The 21,615-nt window shown below is 47.8% G+C and overlaps 2 protein-coding genes across 4 annotated transcripts; both read right to left on the minus strand.

Moving 5' to 3' along the window:
- Nucleotides 1-32: 32 nt before the first annotated feature.
- tasora (transcription activation suppressor a) lies at nucleotides 33-15,199 on the minus strand. Of its 3 annotated transcripts, none has more exons than XM_067246261.1 (26): nucleotides 14,824-15,199; nucleotides 13,855-14,000; nucleotides 13,594-13,686; nucleotides 12,813-12,885; nucleotides 12,504-12,595; nucleotides 12,131-12,265; nucleotides 11,857-11,987; nucleotides 10,998-11,029; nucleotides 10,646-10,751; nucleotides 9,470-9,573; nucleotides 8,769-8,872; nucleotides 8,130-8,202; nucleotides 7,962-8,036; nucleotides 7,658-7,848; nucleotides 7,142-7,426; nucleotides 6,460-6,637; nucleotides 5,847-6,133; nucleotides 5,394-5,529; nucleotides 5,019-5,222; nucleotides 3,547-4,928; nucleotides 3,221-3,343; nucleotides 2,711-2,870; nucleotides 2,445-2,553; nucleotides 2,051-2,229; nucleotides 1,643-1,792; nucleotides 33-1,509 (listed from the first exon to the last, which is right to left on the minus strand). In XM_067246261.1, the coding sequence occupies exons 1-26, from the start codon at nucleotides 15,059-15,061 to the stop codon at nucleotides 362-364; spliced, it is 5,934 nt and encodes a 1,977-aa protein (XP_067102362.1). In that variant the 5' UTR covers nucleotides 15,062-15,199; the 3' UTR covers nucleotides 33-361. The 3 variants fall into 3 exon arrangements, with proteins under 3 accessions (XP_067102362.1, XP_067102353.1, XP_067102369.1); XM_067246252.1 differs by having other exon boundaries at nucleotides 8,769-8,884; XM_067246268.1 differs by lacking the exons at nucleotides 10,646-10,751; nucleotides 10,998-11,029; nucleotides 11,857-11,987; ... (4 more) ...; nucleotides 13,855-14,000; nucleotides 14,824-15,199 and having other exon boundaries at nucleotides 8,769-8,884; nucleotides 9,470-9,661.
- Nucleotides 15,200-16,630: 1,431 nt separating this feature from the next.
- Nucleotides 16,631-21,422, minus strand: tbc1d20 (TBC1 domain family, member 20). The gene is made up of 8 exons (XM_067238179.1): nucleotides 21,045-21,422; nucleotides 19,853-20,038; nucleotides 19,513-19,593; nucleotides 18,934-19,120; nucleotides 18,606-18,707; nucleotides 17,907-18,048; nucleotides 17,629-17,804; nucleotides 16,631-17,445 (listed from the first exon to the last, which is right to left on the minus strand). The coding sequence occupies exons 1-8, from the start codon at nucleotides 21,100-21,102 to the stop codon at nucleotides 17,178-17,180; spliced, it is 1,200 nt and encodes a 399-aa protein (XP_067094280.1). The 5' UTR covers nucleotides 21,103-21,422; the 3' UTR covers nucleotides 16,631-17,177.
- Nucleotides 21,423-21,615: the final 193 nt, after the last annotated feature.

A 21,615-nucleotide genomic window follows, 5' to 3' on the forward strand; every position in this document is an offset into this window, starting at 1 on the left:
CTGTGTTTCAGGTCCTGGAAACCACAGCTGTAGACTTTCACGCAAGTTTTAATTTCAACAATGAAAAAATCAAGTATATAAAAATTAAATAATTTATAACCAGCGGTTTACAACACCACGTGGCTGTAGTTTTTACAAAAACAAGGAACCGGATGTACAAACAAAAGCAACTTTGAGGTAAGAAACACAAGGTCCTAACAACATCTCAAATAAGACAAGTGTCAAGTGCGTTGCTCCAATGACAGGCAATCGCTTCCCTTCATCCCCTAGAAATGCCCTTCGTCAGATCCAGGTAACAGCCCTTTGGAGGGCTGTGGAGGAACTACTTCGAGGACGGACAGACATTGTTCCTCCAGCATCCTCACAGGCCGTTGAAGCCCCCTCTGTGAGGCCGAAAGTGGTTCGTTTGGGCATTAAAGTTCCTCATGAGGCCCTGGGAGTATGGCTGACTGAGTCCCCTTGGCTGGAAACCCCAGACAGACCCTGCCTGCCCCAGCCCAGGCCAGCCCAGGGGCAGGTTGGTGGGCAACAGGCCCCTGATCATGGGGCCGGGGCCTGGGAATGGGAGAGGCTGGCTGTTGAAGATGTTGTTGACCAGTCGAGGGGGCAGCAAGCCACTCTGCTGCATGGTCAGTCTGCTCAGGGCTAGTGACGGCCCCTCCAGACCAGGGTACAGAGCTCTGGGGGTGGGTGAGGGCAGCATACCGCCCAGGCTGTGGAACCTCGGGGGCCGGGGTGCATCCTCCCCTTTCTCCCCTGGCCTGGTCCCCTCCTGGAGCCCTGTGCTGGGCGCTGGGGGGGCGGGGCCTGCAGGGGCGGGGTTACCAGTGCTGATGCTCTGCTCGGGGCTTTGAGGCGTGTCTGGCATGTCCATGTCTTTGTTCCTAGGCTCGTCCTCCTCACAGAGCCCCTCCGGTCCGTCGATGGCGGGGGAGGCCCTGGGGGCAGCGGGGGAGGCCCTGGGGGTGTGGAGGCCCAGGAAGACCGAGCTGTCCTGGGAGCCGCACAGGGACATGTCGCTGTCGCTGATCGTCTCGGCCCCCGCTCGCCCTCGCAGCCTGCCGTGGATGGAGGCTAGGGTGGAGGACACAGCCTGGTGGGCCGGGTCCAGCTTGTCCAGGGAGCCAGGTTGCTCCCCGGACAGAAAGCTCTGGTGGGGGTTGATGTGGAAGCTCCCTGAGGACTCATCCTCCGCTGGCTGGGGGCCCTGGCCGGCCAGGGCACGGGCCATCCTCTCCGCCTTGAACTGGGAGATGGCCTGCCGCAGGGCCTCGAAGTCCGGCTCCGTGGGGGCCCCGTCCGAGGAGGTGGAGGGCAGGGAGGAGGAGGCTGGGGTCTCTGTGTCTGGGACCAGCTGGTCTCTCAGGGCCCGGTGGAAGTCTGGGGCCTGGGGGGCCAGGGGGAGGTGGTGGTCTGGGTAGGGCAAGGTCAGCTCTGTCACAGGGGAGTGTTCCACTGAGCACAGGGGGGCCATGTCCTGACACACCGATGCACACTTTATCTCTGGGTCTGGGAGAGACGGGAAAGACAAGAAGGGGGAGGGAGGAATACTGGATTTGAATCTACGTGAAAGATTCATTACGGCCTGCATGGAGATATCAGTTGGCCTCAAAGGCAATGTTTGCAACCAATCCGGACTGACCTTGGACCGATGCATTGATGTCTGCGATAGGCTGCTTGTTCCCAACGTCATGGAGACCGACTAGATCGTGAAAGTTGTGCATGATGTCATCGATGTTCGCGATGACGATGCCGCTGCTTGAGTAATTGGGGAACATCTCAAACCGTCGCTCTGGGAGACGAGAGGGCAGGAGCATGGGTTAAAGCTGGAAATACAAAGTGTGTGTAATGCATGTGTGTGTGTGTGTGCGTGTAATGCATGTGTGTGTGTGCGTGTAATGCATGTGTGTGTGTGCGTGTGTGTAACGCATGTGTGTGTGTGTGTCATGCATGCGTGTGTGCAATGCATGCATGTGTGTGTGTCATGCATGTGTGTGTGTGTGTGTGTGTAATGCGTGTGTGTGTGTCATGCATGCGTGTGTGTGTGTACCTGTGAGGAAGATGAGGTGGCGGTGCTGGACGTGCTGGGCCTGCAGCCTGATGAGACAGGCCAGGTCTGGGGCCTGGCGGGAGGACAGGTCACACTCGTGGTACGGCAGGAACTCCACCACCTGCTTCTGCTGGTAGGCGTTCAGAATGTTCAGGATGTTCCTGGCGTCCTTCTTAAACCTGAACGGACCGCACAAAGAGACAGGCAGCAAATCCTTAAACACTTGAATGTCTTTAATGTTGTAAATGTCAACACTAAGTTAGTGGGGCTGGAGTGTGTAGCATGTATTGTGTCTGTGGTGTGTAGTATGGAATGTGTGTGTGCAGTATGGAATGTGTGTGTGCGTGTAGTGTGTACTATGGAATGTGTGTGGTCCGGGGCACCCAGCTCTGACCTGGCCTGCTCCTTCAGCTTTTTCTGGGTCTTACAGTGGACCTTCCACCTCCACATGCTCTCTGCAGAGCTCTGCTGCTCCAGGAACATCAGCAGGGCGCGCAAACGCTCTGCACAAACAACAAGAACATCATCATTGTCATCCACAAGACCAACATTAAAAACATCAACAAGAACAACTTAAACATCATCGTCATCAACGTAAAAATGTTTCTCATAGTAGACATTCTACGTCCACTAAAGTGTGTGTGTGTGTGTGTGACCCACCGTGTGTGATAAAGTCTGGGTTGAGGACAAACTCGTCAGAGACGATGAACCCTCCGGAGACGAACAGCTCGCTGGAGGTGTGGTTCCTGATGTCGTCCAGACTGTCCACCCCGGAGAAGACCACAGAGGAGAGACGCTTCAGAGACACCAGGGCTGGGATCTGACCACACACACACACACACACATGACCACACACACACACATGACCACATACACACACACACACATGACCACACACATCACCACACAAACATACATGACCACACACACACACAGGAGGCAACTATTCAAAACACACTTCCAACAACACTGGAGTTCCAAGTCCAGCAAAGATCATCAAAACGATATAAAACTGGGCGAACCATTTTATAAACAGTTAATTATTCACAGTGTAGCCAGTCTACCATGACTGCCATCCATTTGCACATTGAAACCAGTAACATAGTGGTGTGTGATGTGTGTGTGTGTGATGATGTGTGTGTGTGTGATGATGTGTGTGTGCGTGTGCACCTTGTGGATGTGAGCAGCGATGTCTTTGTTCTGGATGATGACCAGCAGCTTGTCCATGCTGCTCTCTCTGCCCAGGAAGCTGACAGGGCTCAGCTCCAGGTTCCCCAGCCTCTGCAGGTACTCCTGGAGCCGGGACACAACACACACACGGAGCGTACAGCGGGGACATTAGGGGTGGGGGAATCGATTCACATTTGAATCGCGATTCAGTCTGCTAGCGATTCAGATCGATTCACAAATGTATGTGAAGAGATTTTTTGGAATAATGTTTTTAGATATAGATATCTATAAACATTATTTTTGTGTGTAAGGACGTGCGTAGTTACCTTGATGTCGTCGTAGACCTGGTTCTCCTCCTCCACGGTGTGGATGTAGAACTGGACTGAGTTCTTCTGCACGTCCTTGATGATCTCCACCAGGTTACTGAACACCTCTGGCTTCAGCTGGCTGATCAGGGTACTGATGGAGGCCAGCCCAGGCCCAGGGGCTGGGTCAGAGTCCAACACTGGGAGGGTCCCCACGCCAGGACAAGGTCCCCCCAGCCCTGGGATAGCAGGGCTGTCCTCTCCGGACCCCACAGAGCCCGGACTGTAGCACATCGGTACCCCATCCAGGTTCTCCTTAGAGTCTGCCTGGGGGACAGACTCTGGACAGACTCTTCTGGGGCCACCAGGAGAGTCGATGGCCTGGGAAGGCGAGGGGCCACGAGGTGCCTGGGGAGGGTGAGCTACACTGGGGCTGAACTGAGGTGGAAGGGGCCATGATGGGACAGGGGTGTGTGGGGAGGGGCCTGGGGAGGGGTCAGGGGGAGGGGTCAGGGCACGGGAGGGGCCCGGAGAGGGGTCAGGGGTCAGGGCAGGGGAGGGGCCAGGGACAGATTCGCTGTTGAGGGCAGTGCTAGAACAGTGAATAGTAGTGTGAGTGTTGGCGGTAAGATTGTCAGCGCATGGCCAAGTCTGCTGCCCCGGGCCTAGGACGAGAGCCCTGTGGGACTCTAGAACCTTGTGAGCGTCCAGGATGAGGCCGAGGCCCTCCTTCAGGGAGCTGATGTAGTTGTGCAGGGGCAGTGGGTCGTTGTAGAAAGAGATGTACTCTGAGAGGGGTCTGAGCGGGAGCATGGCTGGCGAGTGCTGCGTGCCGGGCGGGGAGTGAGAGGGGCTGTAGTGTATGTTCTCGGCCTGCAGGAGGTGCTGTACCTCAGAGGAGAAACAGCCACGCTGCTCCTCTAAGATGATGTCCAAGCCGCCTAGGGGACCAGCAGGAACAGGAAGCTGAGAAGGGCTGGAGGAAGAGGGGGCAGGAGGCCTCTCGTCTTTTGTTTTTATCTCCTCCTCCATCCACACCTCCCCCTCCTCCTTCTCTTCCTCAGGCTGGGCCTGCACAAGGCCAGAATGTCTCCGCTGCTTCCTGGTCCTTCCATCCGTCCCATCGCCGCTCCTCTTCCTGTTCCTCTGAGACTGTGAGGGGCTGTCAGAGGCCAGGGGGGTGTGAGGGGCTGGGCGGGGCTCCTGATTCTCCACCTCCAGGGTATTTAGTCTCTCCTCCTGGGGCTCCACCCTTCTGTCCTCTTTTTTCTCCATCTGTTTATCCACCCATCTCTCCTCCAGTCTCTCCTCCAGTCTCTCCTCCAGGCTCTCCTCCAGTCTCTCCTCCAGTCTCTCCTCCAGTCTCTCCTCCAGTTCCTGCAAGTCTGTCTCTTCTCTGTGACCTAGTGACGGGAACAAAACAGAGATCATTTTTCTGAAATTCGTTCAGTTTACTGAGGCTCTTTTGGACCGGCCTAGACCTAGCTAATCACCTGAGTGTGTGCTCTGTGCGCCTGTGAAATAGGATTCCCCCGTGGGCTGGATTAATTGGTCCTCAGGCTCTGGGCTGCCAGGGGCTGCCCTGGGGGGAGGGGGGGAGCTGGTCTGGAGGGCGGCAGTTGCTATAGGAACCTGGAAGAAGCGAGGGTCCTGAGGGTTGTCCTTCTCCCTCTGGCAGTATTTCTCACTCGTCAGACCTGGAAAAAAAGGAGGAGGGGGGGTCCGGGATGGATTAAAACTCAGTATGTGTGCGTGTAGATGTGTATGTGTGTTTATATAGATGTGTGTGTATATGTATGTGCGTGTGTGTGGGTGTGTGTGTATGGGCTGTTGTGCCTATGTGAGGGAGACAGGGAGAGGAACAGAACCTGTGATGGGGATGAGGACCCAGGGGATCTCGAACCCGTCCTCGTCTCCTCCCAGGCCGCCGGGCCGTCTGGACAGCTCGCTGTGAGAGCTGGGGCTGAAGCCCTCCAGGCTGCTCATGCTGCCTGCTGCCTGCTCCTGCAAACACACAGCACACCTCAGTGACACGGCGCTCCACCATCTAGCCTGGTCGCCCTCGCCTCGCCTCGCATCAGGGGCTGAAGGTGAAGGAACTTAACTCTGGGTTTGGCGCATAAGTCTAAACGCATCATTTGCCTTCTAATAAAACTGTAAACATGAATGTGTATTTAGTTTTTTTGATGATTTTCACCAATTTAAACAGTTTGAAAAAATTTAAATAAAAAAATTTAAATAAAAGAAAATTATGAATCCATTTGATTAATCTAAGAGGCAAAGGCAGTGTCCAACTCAGGTGTGACTGGAGGCCTGACTACCTCCAGGTAGTCCTTCTTCTCCTGCTGCTCCTCCGCTGGTGTCCGCTTGCGCAGGTCGATGTCACAGTTGGTGGGCAGGCCCAGCCTGGCTATGCTGTCAAACAGCGACGCTTCCGTAGGCTCCGCCCCTTCCGAGGGCCCGCTGGTGCTGGTTCCCATGGCAGCGTTCTTGAGGTCGGCGAGCATGGCAAGGAGCTTGACGGCGCCAGCAGAGCCATCTCTCCTCAGGTCCACATCCTTCAGACCCACGCCGCCAGCCAGCGGGGGGGGGCTCTGACCTCCCTCTGCTGTGGGGCGGGGGGGGGGGGGGGGGATGGGGGGCAACGTCAACAGATGTACACTTTCACCAAGTCACATTTCCCTCTACTGTCAGGTTGCTTTTTTGTGGGTGTGTGCGGGTGTGTTTCTGGCCTTGATTACTACCCTTGTAAAAGTTAGTAGTTGTTTCTATGGGAGTTTAGAGTTTAGCATTGGTTTTAGAATTGCATTACTGTAAGGGTTAGGAGTTAGGAATAGTTTTAAGGTTAGGTGCTAGTGTTAAGGTTAACTGGATATTTAATGGGACATGAATCCCTCATGGATAGGTAAATAAAACGCGTGTGTGCACATTTACCTGCTCTGTGAGCACCTTCTCTCTCCAGGGAAGCCCTCCTCAGGTGTTTGAGTGTCCTCTCGGCTGTGTCCCGCTCCTCAGAGCTCCTCCTCCCCGTCCTGTCTGCCTCCCTGCTCCCCCGGCTCTCCCCCTCCGTGCTCCGCTTGCACCTCAGCACCAGGTTGATCAGCTCCTGGACCTGAGAGACCACAGATCATGGGAACTGGACCTGCATTCTAAGAGTGGAGCAGAGCCCCCACCCCATGCTGTGCTGATTCATGCTCTAGCCCCGGGGCGTATGTTTCTTCATATTAAAAAGATGCCCCGCCCACATTTGAAAACAAACCCACACCCCTGCTCTCGACGATTCTGTAGTGCAGACTGCATCAGTAAGGGACACCCCAGAGGCATTGTAAGGCAGTTTAATTCACAAAAACCATAAGCGCTGTGCTGCTCTGACAGTGCAAGTCAAGACGACAATGAAGGCCACACCTCTAACTCTCTCTCCTCAAGAGGAGGTTATTGAATCTTTAGGCAAATAAATATGGTGAATGGTGGATTCTGACACTTCTGACTGAGCCCAGTCTGCCGACACAATTTGTTAACAAATTTTTTACATGCGACAATCCCTTGCATTTTTTTAAATTCTCCCTTCTCGTCATAACCTCTTGACCACCGTCCTGTGGTCAGGTGTGTCTCCTACCTTTTGAGGATTGTTGTGCGCCATGTCCTGCACTCCACTGGCCGTCAGTTCGGCGACGAGCCTATCAGAATCGTCCTTGTCAGAGTTGGGGCTGTCGTCAGGCAGACAACCAAAGGCCTCCACCATCTCTCGGGCCTTGGCCACTGCGAGCAGGTACATGGCTGGGCTGTACACATAGGAGCGCAGGTAGCCCTCCATGTTCAGCCTGTGGTGTTTGGGAGCAGGAAACAGCTTCCCTCGCTCGTCCAGTTTGGAGTCGTACTCTGTTACCGGGTACTGGCGCACCTAGGAAGGAGCGGTCTGACAGTTAGCGATTTCTTATTCTTTGTCGGCTCTATCGTAGAAAATGGAAGGACAATTTGATACTGCGATATGGTTCCTGCCATATTCGCTTATTTGTTCCACTGTGTGTTGTTGTCTTGTTGACATTGTATCTGGGGGTTTTATTTTGTACATAAAATTGACTGGAGAAGACCAACGGTATTCGATGTTTCCCTCTAGAATGTTCCAACTGACCTTGCCCTCCTTGCAGCCACTGAGGTACTCTCGAGCCTGAAGCTCCACCCCTGACGAGAGGTCAGATGGGGGGTTGCAGCGCACCTTGGCCAGCGAGTGGTGCAACGCTGGGACGAAGGTGTTCAGATGGGGCATCACCGCTGGCCTTGAAGGCGAGGGTGAAGGTTTCTGGGAAGCCGGGCATTTTGAAACTGGAGGAAAGGAGTTGAAGTATAAAAAAATGTTTACCACTTAAAAAAATAAATAAAAAAAAAACAAAAAAAAGACTGAAGTGGTTGGTTGTTGTGGCAGTTGGTGTGCTTACAATGTTTCGAGACATCCCTGCAGTCCTGGTAGATGAACAGAGCGTGGAGGCATCTATTCCACCCATCTCCTCTTTCTGGAACAAAACAAACCACGTTCACTTATTTGAAGACAATAGACATCATACAATGTTTGATTTTGGGGTGATTACGCTTAAACTTCCACCTACCTGAAGGCTTGGCCATTTGCACTGAGGAGACCAGGAATAGCAATCCTCGTTCAGGCAAAGTGTTGACAAGAACCTGCGCAGTAAAGAGGACACTGTTAACATAGCTTGTCATATGGAAGAAGCTGGCCTAGCTTGTGTGCTAGGTTAGCATTGCTAGGTTAGCATAGCTAGGTTAGCATAGCTATTGGGCAAAGCTAGCAAGCTGGGGACTACATTAGTATAGCAAGGTTAGCATAGCTTGTGGACTACAGCTATATCATTTGCAGACTACATCAGTATAGCTACTGGAAAGGGCTTAGCCTAGCTTGTAAATATTCATTTAAGTCAATTATTCCATCAAGTTTTTATGCCACTAGCTAAACACTACCTGTATTTCAACTATTCTGCCTGTATATGTCTGTATATACCACATTTGTCTGATATATATTATATTTAGTTACTGCGGATCTGCATTGTACTTACTTACTTACCTACTCCTACTCTTTTACTACTGTATTATTACTTATTTAGCTACATTGTTGTTTTTGTACTATGTTGTTTTTACTCTTCTTTGTAAAGTTTGCCCTATCTCTACGCTGCTGTAATCCTGCAAATTTCCCCACTGTGGGACTATTAAAGGATTATCTTATCTTATTTTACCACTTTCTTGGTTTCCAGGCTGTGCAACAATTTGGCTAGGCTTCCTCTCGACTTGTTCTTCTCCACCACCTCCAACAGACTGCCGTATGTATTGTTCTTCAACACTGTAACACAAACTGAGGTACATTGATACCACAGATGAGCTTGTACTGACAGAATTCTGAAGACACTGTATACTCGAATAGTCAGAATGTCGGATTAATAAAAATTATTAATTCAATATAAAAAGGTACTTGACAGAGCACTCTGTGACCTGCTCTCTACTAGATCTACTAGAGGACACGTAACACAAATGTTGTTCAGCTGAGTGATCAGGATCCCACAACATACCATGTCTTATAAAGACTCGCAGCATCTGGTCACTCTAAACAACAATCAATTATCATAAACACTGAACACACTTTTCTCCACAATGGATGTCTTAACAGAAAAAAAAGTGATCTAGCATCTGGTCTTTAACACATTCCCAAAAAATCGTAACTCTTAAGTCACCCAGACTTCGTGTCTCTGGATTTCCCTCCCTTCCTAACCCCTTAGGTCAAACAAACATTCACCTAAATCCTTCACCCCCTCTTGACCTAACTCCTTTTCTGCTAAAGGTAAAGAGAGATGAGGTCAGTCTGTCATATTTCAGTAAATAACACCTCAAACAAAACACCTGTTAGCGATAACAGAGAGGACAGTGGTAGGAATGGTCTCACCTTCGTGGCTGCCTGCGTAGAGGTTCCTGGAGAAGAGCGCCGAGGGGATCAGCTGACTCACACGCTCCAGACTCATGGCCTTCCCCACCTGCAGCTTCTCTGGCCTGACAGACACCAAGTCACCATTATTATTATCATGAACCGGGGGGTCAGATGGCTGAGCGGTTAGGGAGTCGGGCTATTAATAAGAAGGTTGTTGGTTCGATTCCCGGACGTGCCAAAAGACGTTGTGTCCTTGGGCAAGGCACTTCACCCTACTTGCCTCGGGGGAATGTCCCTGTACTTACTGTAAGTCGCTCTGGATAAGAGCGGCTGCTAAATGACTAAATGTAAATGAACCAAATCCAACAAGTTTCCTAAAATAAAGGTTTATCAAGGAATATTTAACAGATCATGGAGTTCCTGAGGGAGAATATTGAATCCTTCTCTGAAGTCACTCTCTAGGTAGCATGTAGGTTAAATAGACCTTAAGAGGGAGGTTCACCTCTGACATTACACCTTGCAATGTTCAAAGTAATGCAGTCTTCATAACTAAATGGAACCAGTTGGTAGGTTGGTTGTTAATCAATGTCTTTGTAATTTAACTCAGATGGAGAATCCATCTGATTGATCTTTGTTTGCACAGGTTTGTGTAAGGCTGCCACTTGGCAGACAAGCAACATCACACGTTTGTTGAGCCTCCAGGAATGAATAAACTTCCAACGATCATAGTACTGCAAGTCTTCTTGATCATTACTGAATCACTTCCAACGATCATAGTACTGCAAGTCTTCTTGATCATTACTGAATCACTTCCAACGATCATAGTACTGCAAGTCTTCTTGATCATTACTGAATCACTTCCAACGATCACTGCAAGTCTTCTTGATCATTACTGAATCACCTCCAACGATCACAGTACTGCAAGTCTTCTTGATCATTACTGAACCACTTCCAACAATCACAGTACTGCAAGTCTTCTTGATCATTACTGAATCACTTCCAATGATCACAGTACTGCAAGTCTTCTTGATCATTACATTTACATTTAGTCATTTAGCAGACGCTCTTATCCAGAGCGACTTACTGAACCACGACAATACTTGTAAGCAGGCCCCTTACTATGAATGTCAAGTCTATGATCAGAGCACTGTGAGATCAATGATAATTAACTAGTCTATGAAGAGAGAGACTTACAGTTTGAACGGGAGGAAGGGAGGGGAGAAGGAGCGCAGGCACACTTGGTAGAGGGTTGTGTCTCCATTCACAAGCTCTCCGCTCCACACCACATAGCTACTCCTCTCTATGGAACACACACACAGGACAACCACGTTAGGTAACCAATAGCGACAGGAAAATATACAAATTTTTCTAGTCAAATATACTCCATTAAAACGCTGCCGTTTCTATTCCCTTATTATTTGATAGAGAAAGTGTGTTTTTGGAGATGACAAAAACTGTGTGTCTAACTGTTTCAATAGCTATTGACAGAACAGATGGCAGGGTCTGGCAAGTAAAAGGACATAGGTTAATAAGAACAGGAACATACCTTTAGTCCCTTCCGACGATTGGCTGTTAGACCTGGAAAACATTTTGACAGAAGACATTTTAAAGGTTGAGTGAAACAGAATTAAGACACAAGTTTTGAGAAAGATGTGCACCATTTCAATGCAGCCGTTTGCCTTTAAGTAGATCTGAGAAGGCTGTATAGAGATACCCTGCAGTGTGGGCGCCCCGCCCCCCCCAACGGCACCCCCAGATCACAAAATAAGTAATTTAAGGTTACCTTTCCTATAAAACAGGTCTATAGCTTGCTCTTTTATTAAACAAACTAAATGGCCTTATGTTTACATTACATTTAGTCATTTAGCAGACGCTCTTATCCAGAGCGACTTACAGTAAGTACAGGGACATTTCCCCCCCGAGGCAAGTAGGGTGAAGTGCCTTGCCCAAGGACACAACATCAATTGACACAGCCGGGAATCGAACTGGCAACCTTCAGATTACTAGCCCTAATCCCTCACCGCTCAGCCATCTGACTCCCCAGATGTTATCAATCTTATTTACACGACGGCATGTCATTTCTGTCTCTACATGGGAAACACTGCCCTGCCCTCTACACCTCTCCTATCCAGAGATCTCAACTTGCACTTCTTACGTTTATGTTGTTAAGTTGTTTAATTGTAAATTGTTTAACTACATGCTCTTATGGTTCTTGCCTTTGGCACTTATTTGGTTTTTCACAATGTATGCTTAAAAAAGCTCTCTCTTGAAAGTCGCTTTGGATAAAAGTGTCTGCTAAATGAATACATGTAAATGTAAACTTGTGCATATAGTATTGGCGTACAGTAGCGGATTGTGAGTCGATATGAGACAAATGGGAATATAGTTCTACCTTTGTACCTTACCTTAAAGTGGTCATAGGCTTGGTCTGAAGAGGAGTGTCTTTGGCTTTGAACTGGAAGGAGACAACCGCAAAGGGACACACCTGTCTGGGTCTGTCCCTCGGCTCATCAAAGTCATACTCATAGAAGAATTGCTGTGGGAGAAAACACAACGGATCTGCGGTAAGACAAGCGACAATAATGTCATATTGTGCTCGCAATTAACATCTGTAGATGCATCACATGGCTGATCTCCTTGGATGTGTCGACGCCCCCCTAAATAAGAAGAGTCGTTTACCTGGGTGAGCTCGTAGGCTCTGTACGACGTCAGAGATGTTACTTTGCTGGAGTTCTTGGAAAAATGGCTGTCGAACTTGGGTGTAGGGTCAAGAAGGTTTTTAGCCATGTTTTCATAGATGCTTTTTACCTTACCCTGGGACAGAAAACAAAATAATATTGAAAACAGTGAAAATAAAACAAAATGAAATTGAACAGTCAAAATAAAATGGGTGCACAGCAGGCAACGGTATAGCTGAAGAGCCGTGTGGCCTTCACATGACCCTTGATGAACTGATTGTGTTAAAGCCACAATTTCCACACTGCAATGAACGAAGTACCTATCTATCTATAAAAGAGCTTAATGGTTGAAATGATGATCGAGCAGTTTTTACCTTCATGACCTTGAATATGATGACCTCCCCAGTCACTCCAGGATTGAAAGTGTTAATTTGTAAAAGATCTGAGTATTTAGACAAATAAACACCTGGGGGGGGGAGAAACATGTTGTTCCAAACATTATTACATATCTTAAGTTCCAGACAATTTTGCAGTGTACAAATTAGTTACAGACTAGTGTAGGATTTAAACCCGGTGTCCTATATAAATCAGTAGTGGCTGAAGGAGGTAGTGTCCTTCTAAAGATGTCTGTCTTACTTATTTACAATGAGAGCCTGGCCTTGAGACACTCTCGTCACACTGACCTTTGCTTGGGTTTCCCAGAGCTGTGATCCAGCTTTGTCCCACAAACAGGCCCTTCTCACAGATCCAGGAGAGCTGAACACAAGGGACAGAACACAGTCACAACCTGTCACCTGCACTTCACTTCAGACAGACACATCAGACAGGATGTGAGGGAGGAACAATTAAGAACTATAAATATGTGGCGTGCTGTGTTTTGAGAAAGAACATCTTAAGACAGGAAATTCAAACCACCGCAACAAGCCTAACTATCTCGATGAACAAACAGGTTTAACAGCACACAGCTTTGAAAATGCTACGCGTAGCTAAAGCAGCGGAGCCATGTTGTCTAAATACTCTTTCAAACAATGCAAAAGAACATGGAATCTTGACACAGGCTAGATTGGAAATGTGATGGCCAAGAGTATCTTAAGAGTAACACATCATAACTATTTCATATAGATCCACAGATATACTATTAAAAAGTACGACATTGTGCAGAACTGACCGATTTTCTTAACCCTTGTGTTATCTTCGGGTCATTCTGACCCATCAGTCATTGTGACCCACCTTCGTATTGCGACAAATTTACCTCATACAAAAACAAAGTGAAGCATTTTCTTTTAACTCTCGGGCTGTCTCAGACCCCCCACATTGGAATGGTTAAAAGAAAATTATTTTTATTTGTTTTTGTATTGGGTAAAATTGGGTAAACACAACGATGGTTCGTTATGAACCTTTGGGTCATGTGACCCGAAGGCAGCACGAGGGTTAAGGTAGCCTACTAACATATCACACACTCACCTTCCCAGCGTCACATAACATAAAGCAATATGTCTCCTCGAGCTCTTTCTCGGTCCTCCCATCCAGTTTAAGCTCTTTCCTTCTCTCTACAAACTGACAATCCAAAGTGTTACATGTGAATCACACTCAATCACAAGGAACTTTTAAAAACCTACATAATCCTAACACAGACCGCACAAAAAAAAAAAAAAAAAAAAAAGATTTGGTCGTGATCTGTGTTCAAAGCAGACCTATTAATGTGTAATTAAGGTCAACACCTACATCTTTCTCCAGCTGCTCACTGTGGACCAGCCTTGGCTTAGTGTATATAAACATCCCCTTGGATGCAGTCTCCAGATAGTTGGAGGAGAGGATATTCATAATGTCTTCGAATTCCCTGGACTCTGAGGACACACACTGGAACAACGCTGATAAGAAGAAGAAACAAGTGGAGAATATTTGATCAAGTACAGAATATCGTTGACGAGTGTTAAGTTTGGTCTTTTTACATTGTTTGATTTGAGGGTGTTACGAGTTGTTTTTCTACATTTTCTCAAGATTTGGAAACTGGTGTGTGACATGACAAAAATGCTGACTACTTGAAACATAAACTGGCCACAGACATTCGGGCTGAGGTGCAATCTGGTGAGGTAATAACACAGATTTTGGGAACAGGAAGTCAACCTCGTCACCTCAGTTTCATTTCTCTATCAACCCCCACTACAATACGCTTCACAGCTTACAGCACTCAGCACATCTGCTCTAAACACGAATACACACTTCTAGTCATCGACTACATTGTTTGCATTTGCCTAGTGGTCTCTGTAGAGGTAAAGCCGTTTTCCCTGGCGGGAAAGCCATTCTCGCTCTGGTAGGACTGGCCAACACTGAAATTGGCTTTGACCTGTGTGAACACATTGTCATTTTGCCTAGTTTAAATGTATCTTTAGTTCGATAACTAATTAGACTACTCTTATTACTATGTATTTACTAGCTAGCTAGACAATTATGACTGCAGTGCCAGTGATGTAGATACAAGATGGCAAACTACACACAACATTGTCAACTACAGCAATTATCAATATGAACTAGATAATGAGCAAATCATTTTCTCACGCCTAGGCTAGCTGTATGATTTGGTAGAAAAAACATCCCTATTGGGAAAAATTATGTAGGACCGCTAGCCGGCTAACGTTAGCTATCCAGCTAAATAACACATTGCTATTTGGTAGACAGAAAACATGCAAGTACCTTTTTGTTCTTTGCTTTTCCTTGGAATATGGAACCGTGGGAATTGGTCAGGATTTGACTGCCTCCTGAAAGACATTATTCCACTCTTCTTTTCTGAAGCAGTTTTCTCAGACGCTGCTAGCCTTTCCATAATTCCCGATTGCTCGCCATCTTTACTGCTAGATGGGAACTCAGGCAGCGCATGCCTCATTGTTTTGCTTTTTGCTGCAGGAATGTCATCGCCGCAGCGGCTGTCCATCGCGATTTCAAGTTGCACCTTTCGAACAACAAGCTAACCCAACACATATGGTTCCTGTTTGGTAATTCTGCAGGCCGCAAACCAGTAGTTTCACTCGGGATATGCAATGGAGCAGAGACTCCCCTGCACATTACCCACCATGCTGCTCTCTACTAGCTACTACTAGCTAGCTACACTACTGGAGACAACGGCGTTGCAAGGGGGCTGTGGTTTAAGGTAGAGTATTTCTCATGGGAAATTGTTTATTGCCGCAGTTACAGCACCATCTAGCTTCCGAAACGTGAACCAGACGGTAGAAAGTATCTTCAGTGATAGTGAAGAGTGACAGTGATATTTGGTTAATACTAATACCGTACACTGTTTAGTTTCCCCCTCTCCCTTTTGATCATTGTTCATAGATCATAGTTTGGTTGTTTGTAAAAGCCCTACACTATCAACATAAAATATTATCTACATTGGTTCAACAAGGTCAATAAAATAAAGTAAATAAAAAATACATGAAATGTATATTAAAAAATAATCAGTGTCTGATCTATAGTAGGTATAGGACAGAACCAGACAAAGAAACAAGTCTTTGCGGCTCCAGGGAATTCCGGAAGCAAAATACAGCGTCTTCTCAGGGGCTTCTCATGACTGTTAGTATTGCATCATCAGCCGTTGGGGTTTTACCAACATATGTCACTGTCTGCCACCTAACAGGCAAGGCTAAGGAGACCCTTGGGATGCTACCGCGCGGAGACCAGTAAACCAAACAATGTTATTGTACGCCCAAGGAATCGGGACTCAAAGCAATGGCCTTAACAATACCAGTCAGATTTGTCCCTGACCTTATACCTAGAATTCAAACACCACAAAGAACACAGGGAATCCATCCTAAGTCGTTTATTATAATTGTACATCTTGTCATTTTCTAAACATTTTAAACAGAAATTAACATGAAAGGCAGATTTAGTGCAATGATAATAAAACCCATGAGATAAACCCATTTCAGTGCAAAAACAAAACACCATCTACAGCAAATAATACTGAATAACTTGTTATATTGACTTGAAACTATGCAGGCACCAGAGTATCTTTCTTTCAGCCTCAACAACGTCCATGTATTTTGTTCTGTGGCAGGACCCTCAAATCACTGTCTGCAGGTCAGGCAACAGGAAGTGGAATACAAGAAGACCAGGCCATCCAGTGATTACAGCTGTGGACGTAGGACGTAGACAAGAGTGAAGTTTCCTTACATTGTTATAGAGCTTCATACTCGAACGACAGCCTACAATTGTGCTTCAGAGAGAATTCATGTGGGACTTCCCACAAACAAGACTCCCGCCCCCTGCCCCACCAAGACCCAGGGGAAACCTTAATGGTAGGCTGTAGAGCAAACATAAGGGTGATATCTGAACTTCTGAAGCACACACTTCAATCCCTAAGGAAACAGGAAGAGGACACCTGTCTTCAGTCACGTCACACAAACCCCTTCGTTGTTTACATCTGATAGTGTAGTGGTTGTAGATATCAATAAATAACTTCTTAAAAGGATATATGGATAATCATGATGAAATTAAGTGCTAGAAATAAGGAAGTGTGATTCATTTAATGGTGTGTATTTGGTCTCAGTACAGTGATCGCAGAGTGATGAGAGAGACGGAGCGAGAGAGGTAGAGAGAGATAGAGAGAGAGAGAGAGAGAGAGAGAGAGAGAGAGAATGACTGCTTCTGAGATCCTGGTTGAAACAGAAAACAACTCTGTCCATTCCTCACCTTCCCATGCTCAAGCAGGTAGACGTACGCCCGCAAGCACTCATGATCACACACATACATACATACACAGACACACACAGACAGCAAACACACTCACATATGTTTCATATGCTCACTAACTCCCTTTAAATTGGCAGTTCAAAGTCCATTCCCTGCCAAGGTAGTCAACAGAATTAGCTCTTAACCATGGCATCGTGGGCGCTAAACCGTTCTGCATTCAGAGTCTTGGAACCCCCACCAGCCTCCCTCCACCTTCCATCTAAAGACAACACAAAGTTAGAGCTGTACAGCGCCTGCTGGAGTCAGGTTAGGGTGGGTGGTGAGGGGGAAGGAGGCGAGGGGAGGGGGGGGGGGGAGGGAGGTCAGGGGAAGAGATGCAGGTCCAACTTGGGGGCCCACTCCAGGGCAGTGTTGACCACAGCGATGGCCGCAGCCCCCAGGGCCACGGTCAGTCCCATGACGGCCAATCGGATATAGCGCCTGGTGGCAGAGGGCTGGACCACCGCCATAGGCCCCGCCCCCGAGCTCTCCAGCGCGGCCTGCTTCTCGCGCCGTCGACGCCTTAGCACCGAGTCTGGTCGCTGCTGCTCCGACGCCAGGGCGAAGTCTTTAAAGGTGGAGGCAGCCGTCCTGGAGAGTGAGACAGGTAGGTTAGGGAGCAATGGAGGGGGGTATGGAGGGTGGTTGAATGAAGGGAGGGGGCAGGTTAGGAACAATGGAGGAGGGGAGGGGGGGGGCAATGTATGGAGGGAGGGAACTAAAGGAGGACAGAGTAAAGGCCAGGAGTGTGAGAGGGTGAGGAGGAAGCCTAACTGTTGGCTGGCGGCCTCCCTGGCGAGCTCTGAGGGGGGGAACTGAACGAAGAGGTCTCCAGCTCGGCTGATGAGCGTCTCGTACGGGAGGTCCTGGGGAATCTGAGACAGCAGGTGGTGGACAGACGCCATGTCACACTCACAGTCCAGCACTTCCTCCTCGCGGTGCAGCACAATCTGGAAGACACACACACTTCGTAAGACACATAGACGTGCTTGAAGACACACACACACGCGTGGTGCATAGACACACCACGATTCGTAGCAGCACAGACTCACCACAGCAGCAAAGTAGATGGGCATGAGGGGGTGGCAGGCCAGGAAGAAGTCGTACAACCGCACAACGTGTCTGAAGTCTGACAGGACGTGGCCGAACCAGGTGATCAGCCAGCTCAGGGCGAAGATGGTTCCCACCTCTGCCCTGGGACACACAATATACCGGATACAGTCATGACAGATCTATGGGAAGGCTCACACAGGGTCAAAGGTCTGTGGTAACATTCAAAGACTTTTGGAAAAGTTCGATCCAGCGGTTTAATGGAAGTCAAACTGATTCTAGTGCTACGTTCCCACCAAACACATTTTTTGTGCGGAGGGATTACATGTAGAGTCAATGCAAACATGCGCAAATTCGCTATTCACGTCTCACATCTTTCACTTGAGTTGAAAATTGGGGGGTAACATCTCAGGGTTTGGGTTAGAGATTCGCGCAAATAAACACAAATGAACGCAAAGCGAAAATTTGCTTAATTTGCTTCGCTTTTGGTGTGAACACAGCACAAGGTCTGTGGTAACATTCTTAGAATTGTGGTAACAGTTAGATTCTGAGGTCTAATGGAAGTCAGACAGATTCTACATTCTGTGGTAACATTCTAATCTAAGATCTATGCCACAGATTTTTGAATGTTACCACAGATGTAAGAATCTGACTGGATCGCCTTGGAATCTGGGGGAAAGTAAGGCGAGCTGGTTACTTACTCTTGCATGTAATCGTGCACCTCCGGGTTGACCCGCTCGATGATGGGCATCAGGTAGTTCAGGATATGTTTCGTGTTATCCATCGTGGGGTCCATGAAGTCCCTGCCGATCAGCACCGGCATAGAGCATATCGTTATAGTCTCAGCAGAAGGTAGCCCATTTATATGGGATGTCAACAGCATGCAGAATGTGGTGCTAATATGCTCAAAGTGCAGAGGCTAACGTGTACTGTAGAACAGAGCAAGTGGTGTGCATGCGATGCACTAGGAAGTAGTGTCCAAGGAAGTGTGTAAGGTGTTGTGTAGTAGGGTGTAGTGTGTAAGGGTACCTGAGGTGATGAGTGGAGAGCTTCTCAACCAGCGCGGTTGCTAGGCGCTCTCCCAGGACCAATAGGAAGGTGACAACAATGTCATGGTAACCCTGGTAGTAGTGCAGCTGTGGGTTTCTCTTCAGAACTCTCAGGATTATGTCAATCAGCTCCTCCTGCAGGCCCTCGCGCTGTTCATCAGGCATGCCTGCACACAGGGTCAAAGGTCAACCCTGACCCTAACCCTACTACTGCATGCCAGGCGGTTTGAGGCAACCATGTGAAGGCAGCGTGGCTTCTCTACGGTAGGGTAAAATACTGCTGAACAATCCTACAACTCCAGTATCCGACAACATGTTATAAGTTATATTAAGTTAAGTTATATTATATTGTCTCAGTTTACTTAGCCTTAAGTCTATTATTGGGTAAGTACATTGAGACCAAAACCAGAGTCAATTCCTTGTAAGTGTATACATACTTGGCCAATAAAGTTCTGATATTCTTTGAACTTGACTCCATCAAGTGGCACAACTCTGTATAACTACTGGGAGTTAGGATTGGGTTGGGGTTAAGGTCAGAGTTCAGGGTTAGGATACTCACCTGGAGGGAACCTTCGTAGCGAGCGCTGGACATCCAGAAGGACCTGGTTGTAATCCTTGTTATTCTCCCGCTCAACCACCTCTGAGGGCCAAAAGATGCTACCGTCTTAGTTTCATGTACGTGTCTGTTTGATTATATTGATGTGAGATATTCTCTTGTATATCTCTCATCATCAAATCAAATCAACATTTATTTGTATAGCCCTTTTTACACGCAAGCATGTCACAGAGGGCTTCACATACGCCCATAGAACTGCCCCTCACATCTCTGGCCTGTGTGTAATCTCTGTCCTGTATTTGTCATCTCTGGCCTGTGTTTCTGAAGTATCTGGGCTCCTCACCTGGTTTCTCTGGCAGGTTTTGGGTGGGCACGTTAAGAAGGCGTGGCCAGACCTGACAGCGGATGTTGTCGGAGAGTAGACCTCCTTCGCTGATGGCCATCCTCCTCAGGGCTGCCACATCCACGGGGGTCACGTTCAGAGCATGCGAGATGTCCGCCTCCTTCCTCTTCCTCCGAGACTCTCCGTCTGCCGTGAGACACGCGCTGCCGGTGAAGACGCCATCCAACTAACCGTTCAACGGCTCCCTCCCTGACAGTAGCTAACCAGTACAGCCGCAAGTGGCACTAATTTACCGGGTCTAAGAATAAGAGCGTCTGCTAAATGACGAAATGTAAATGTCTACACCATGTCCTGGCTAGTGGGTGTGACTAATAAACTGCACGGCTGCCTACCAAACATGACCCTCCATCCTCCCAAATCATGTTAAGTCTTTCGTATCAACAAGCAGCACACATAGACCTAACACTGTATACTCTGATTAGGTTAGCCAATCTTAAGATTTAGGGAATGTGATGAAATACTCAACCTTTCCCCTTGATTGTGAAGCAATCTCTCCCCATTCCCGTTATAATTTTTTTAAGTAGCAGCAGATCGTTTGAGACACAATTATGCTTCTTCTATCAGAATATTGCAGTTCCGTTGGTCATTTGATTTGATCGAGTTTGTCTCCTGTCCTGACCAGCTACACTTCTCAACCCAGTAACGTTACTCACCAAGTCTCATCTTCACCCTAACTGTGTCCTAGAGTCAATCTAATAATGTATCAGGGAACTTAAATTAAACTATGCCGTAGAGTCCACGTCACCAGGCAGACATCATTTAGCCGTCAGTAAACAATTTCTCTAGCAAATTGACATTTTTTGTCTGTCCTACTGTAGTCTATCGATATAGCGAGTTGGCTATTGAACAGTCAGTGTACTAGCTTGTCAAGGCATCTTGAAATTCCGCCTCACCGTGTGGAATACCCATTCCTCTTGTGTAAACGGCAACATTGACATCCCACGCAGATTAGGTAGCTACTGTACCAAGCTAGTCTATTAGCACAACTAGCTGGTGAGCTGCTGCTATTCGTTCATTAAGATTTACATAGTTAGGCAGCTGCTAGCAAGTAACAACATTAGCTAGCTATACTACAGTAGTCTAGCTACTATAGCCTATAGCTAGACTTATAGCTTGATATAGCTTGACTTACCGTGTCTTCCAATTCCATTTAAAGGTGAAGATGCACCAGCACTTCTAGATCTCTTCATTTTCCCTCTGCTATTAGCTAGTGCAACCTCGTTACCATTTTAATGTAGTTGGATCGACGGCTAACGTTAGCCAAGTTCAGCCTGTCTGCTAATAGCAACTCCTACCCACCAACTAACGTTAGCTGGTTGCTAGCAAGGCCACGGTGGGTCGAACGCAAGCAAGCTGGGAAGCAATGTCATTCAGAAATTGACCGTATGTTATATTGCTTGCCATCACATCAAACGCCATATTATTATCAGTTTCGAAGTAGAGTGCTGTCATCTGGCGGCTACATATTCGCAATGCTGTGACGTGCTAGCTAGATAACTAGCCTGGCTTGTTTACTAGTCACGTCTGCTTTGCGAGGATCAAGGTTTGATTCCTGAGCTTACTGAAGATGGTGCTACTGATGAGGACCAACAAGAAGGCTGACAACGCGTAAAAGTTAAGATGACGTGTGGCTCAGCGACTGTAATAAACCCTTGCACGTAGCTGGTACTGTACTGGGTGTGGTAAAGTAATAAGTTATCGTG

This window comes from Osmerus mordax, chromosome 1, assembly GCF_038355195.1.
Source record: "Osmerus mordax isolate fOsmMor3 chromosome 1, fOsmMor3.pri, whole genome shotgun sequence".
Classification (NCBI taxonomy): domain Eukaryota; kingdom Metazoa; phylum Chordata; class Actinopteri; order Osmeriformes; family Osmeridae; genus Osmerus; species Osmerus mordax.

What these genes read in the sequence shown, in the direction of transcription:
- tasora (XM_067246252.1), bottom strand. Translation starts at nt 15,061, where the DNA reads ATGGACAGCCGCTGCGGCGATGACATTCCTGCAGCAAAAAGCAAAACA. An exon ending in GCCTGGAAACCAAGAAAGTG is followed by an intron (nt 8,203 to 8,768) that starts GTAAAATAAGAT and finishes TTTACTGCGCAG; the next exon opens with GTTCTTGTCAACACTTTGCC. An exon ending in CATCAATGCATCGGTCCAAG is followed by an intron (nt 1,510 to 1,642) that starts GTCAGTCCGGAT and finishes CGTCTCTCCCAG; the next exon opens with ACCCAGAGATAAAGTGTGCA.
- tbc1d20 (XM_067238179.1), bottom strand. Translation starts at nt 21,102, where the DNA reads ATGAAGAGATCTAGAAGTGCTGGTGCATCTTCACCTTTAAATGGAATT. An exon ending in AAATGGAATTGGAAGACACG is followed by an intron (nt 20,039 to 21,044) that starts GTAAGTCAAGCT and finishes GTCTCACGGCAG; the next exon opens with ACGGAGAGTCTCGGAGGAAG. An exon ending in AGGGAGGCCGCCAGCCAACA is followed by an intron (nt 17,446 to 17,628) that starts GTTAGGCTTCCT and finishes CTCACTCTCCAG; the next exon opens with GACGGCTGCCTCCACCTTTA.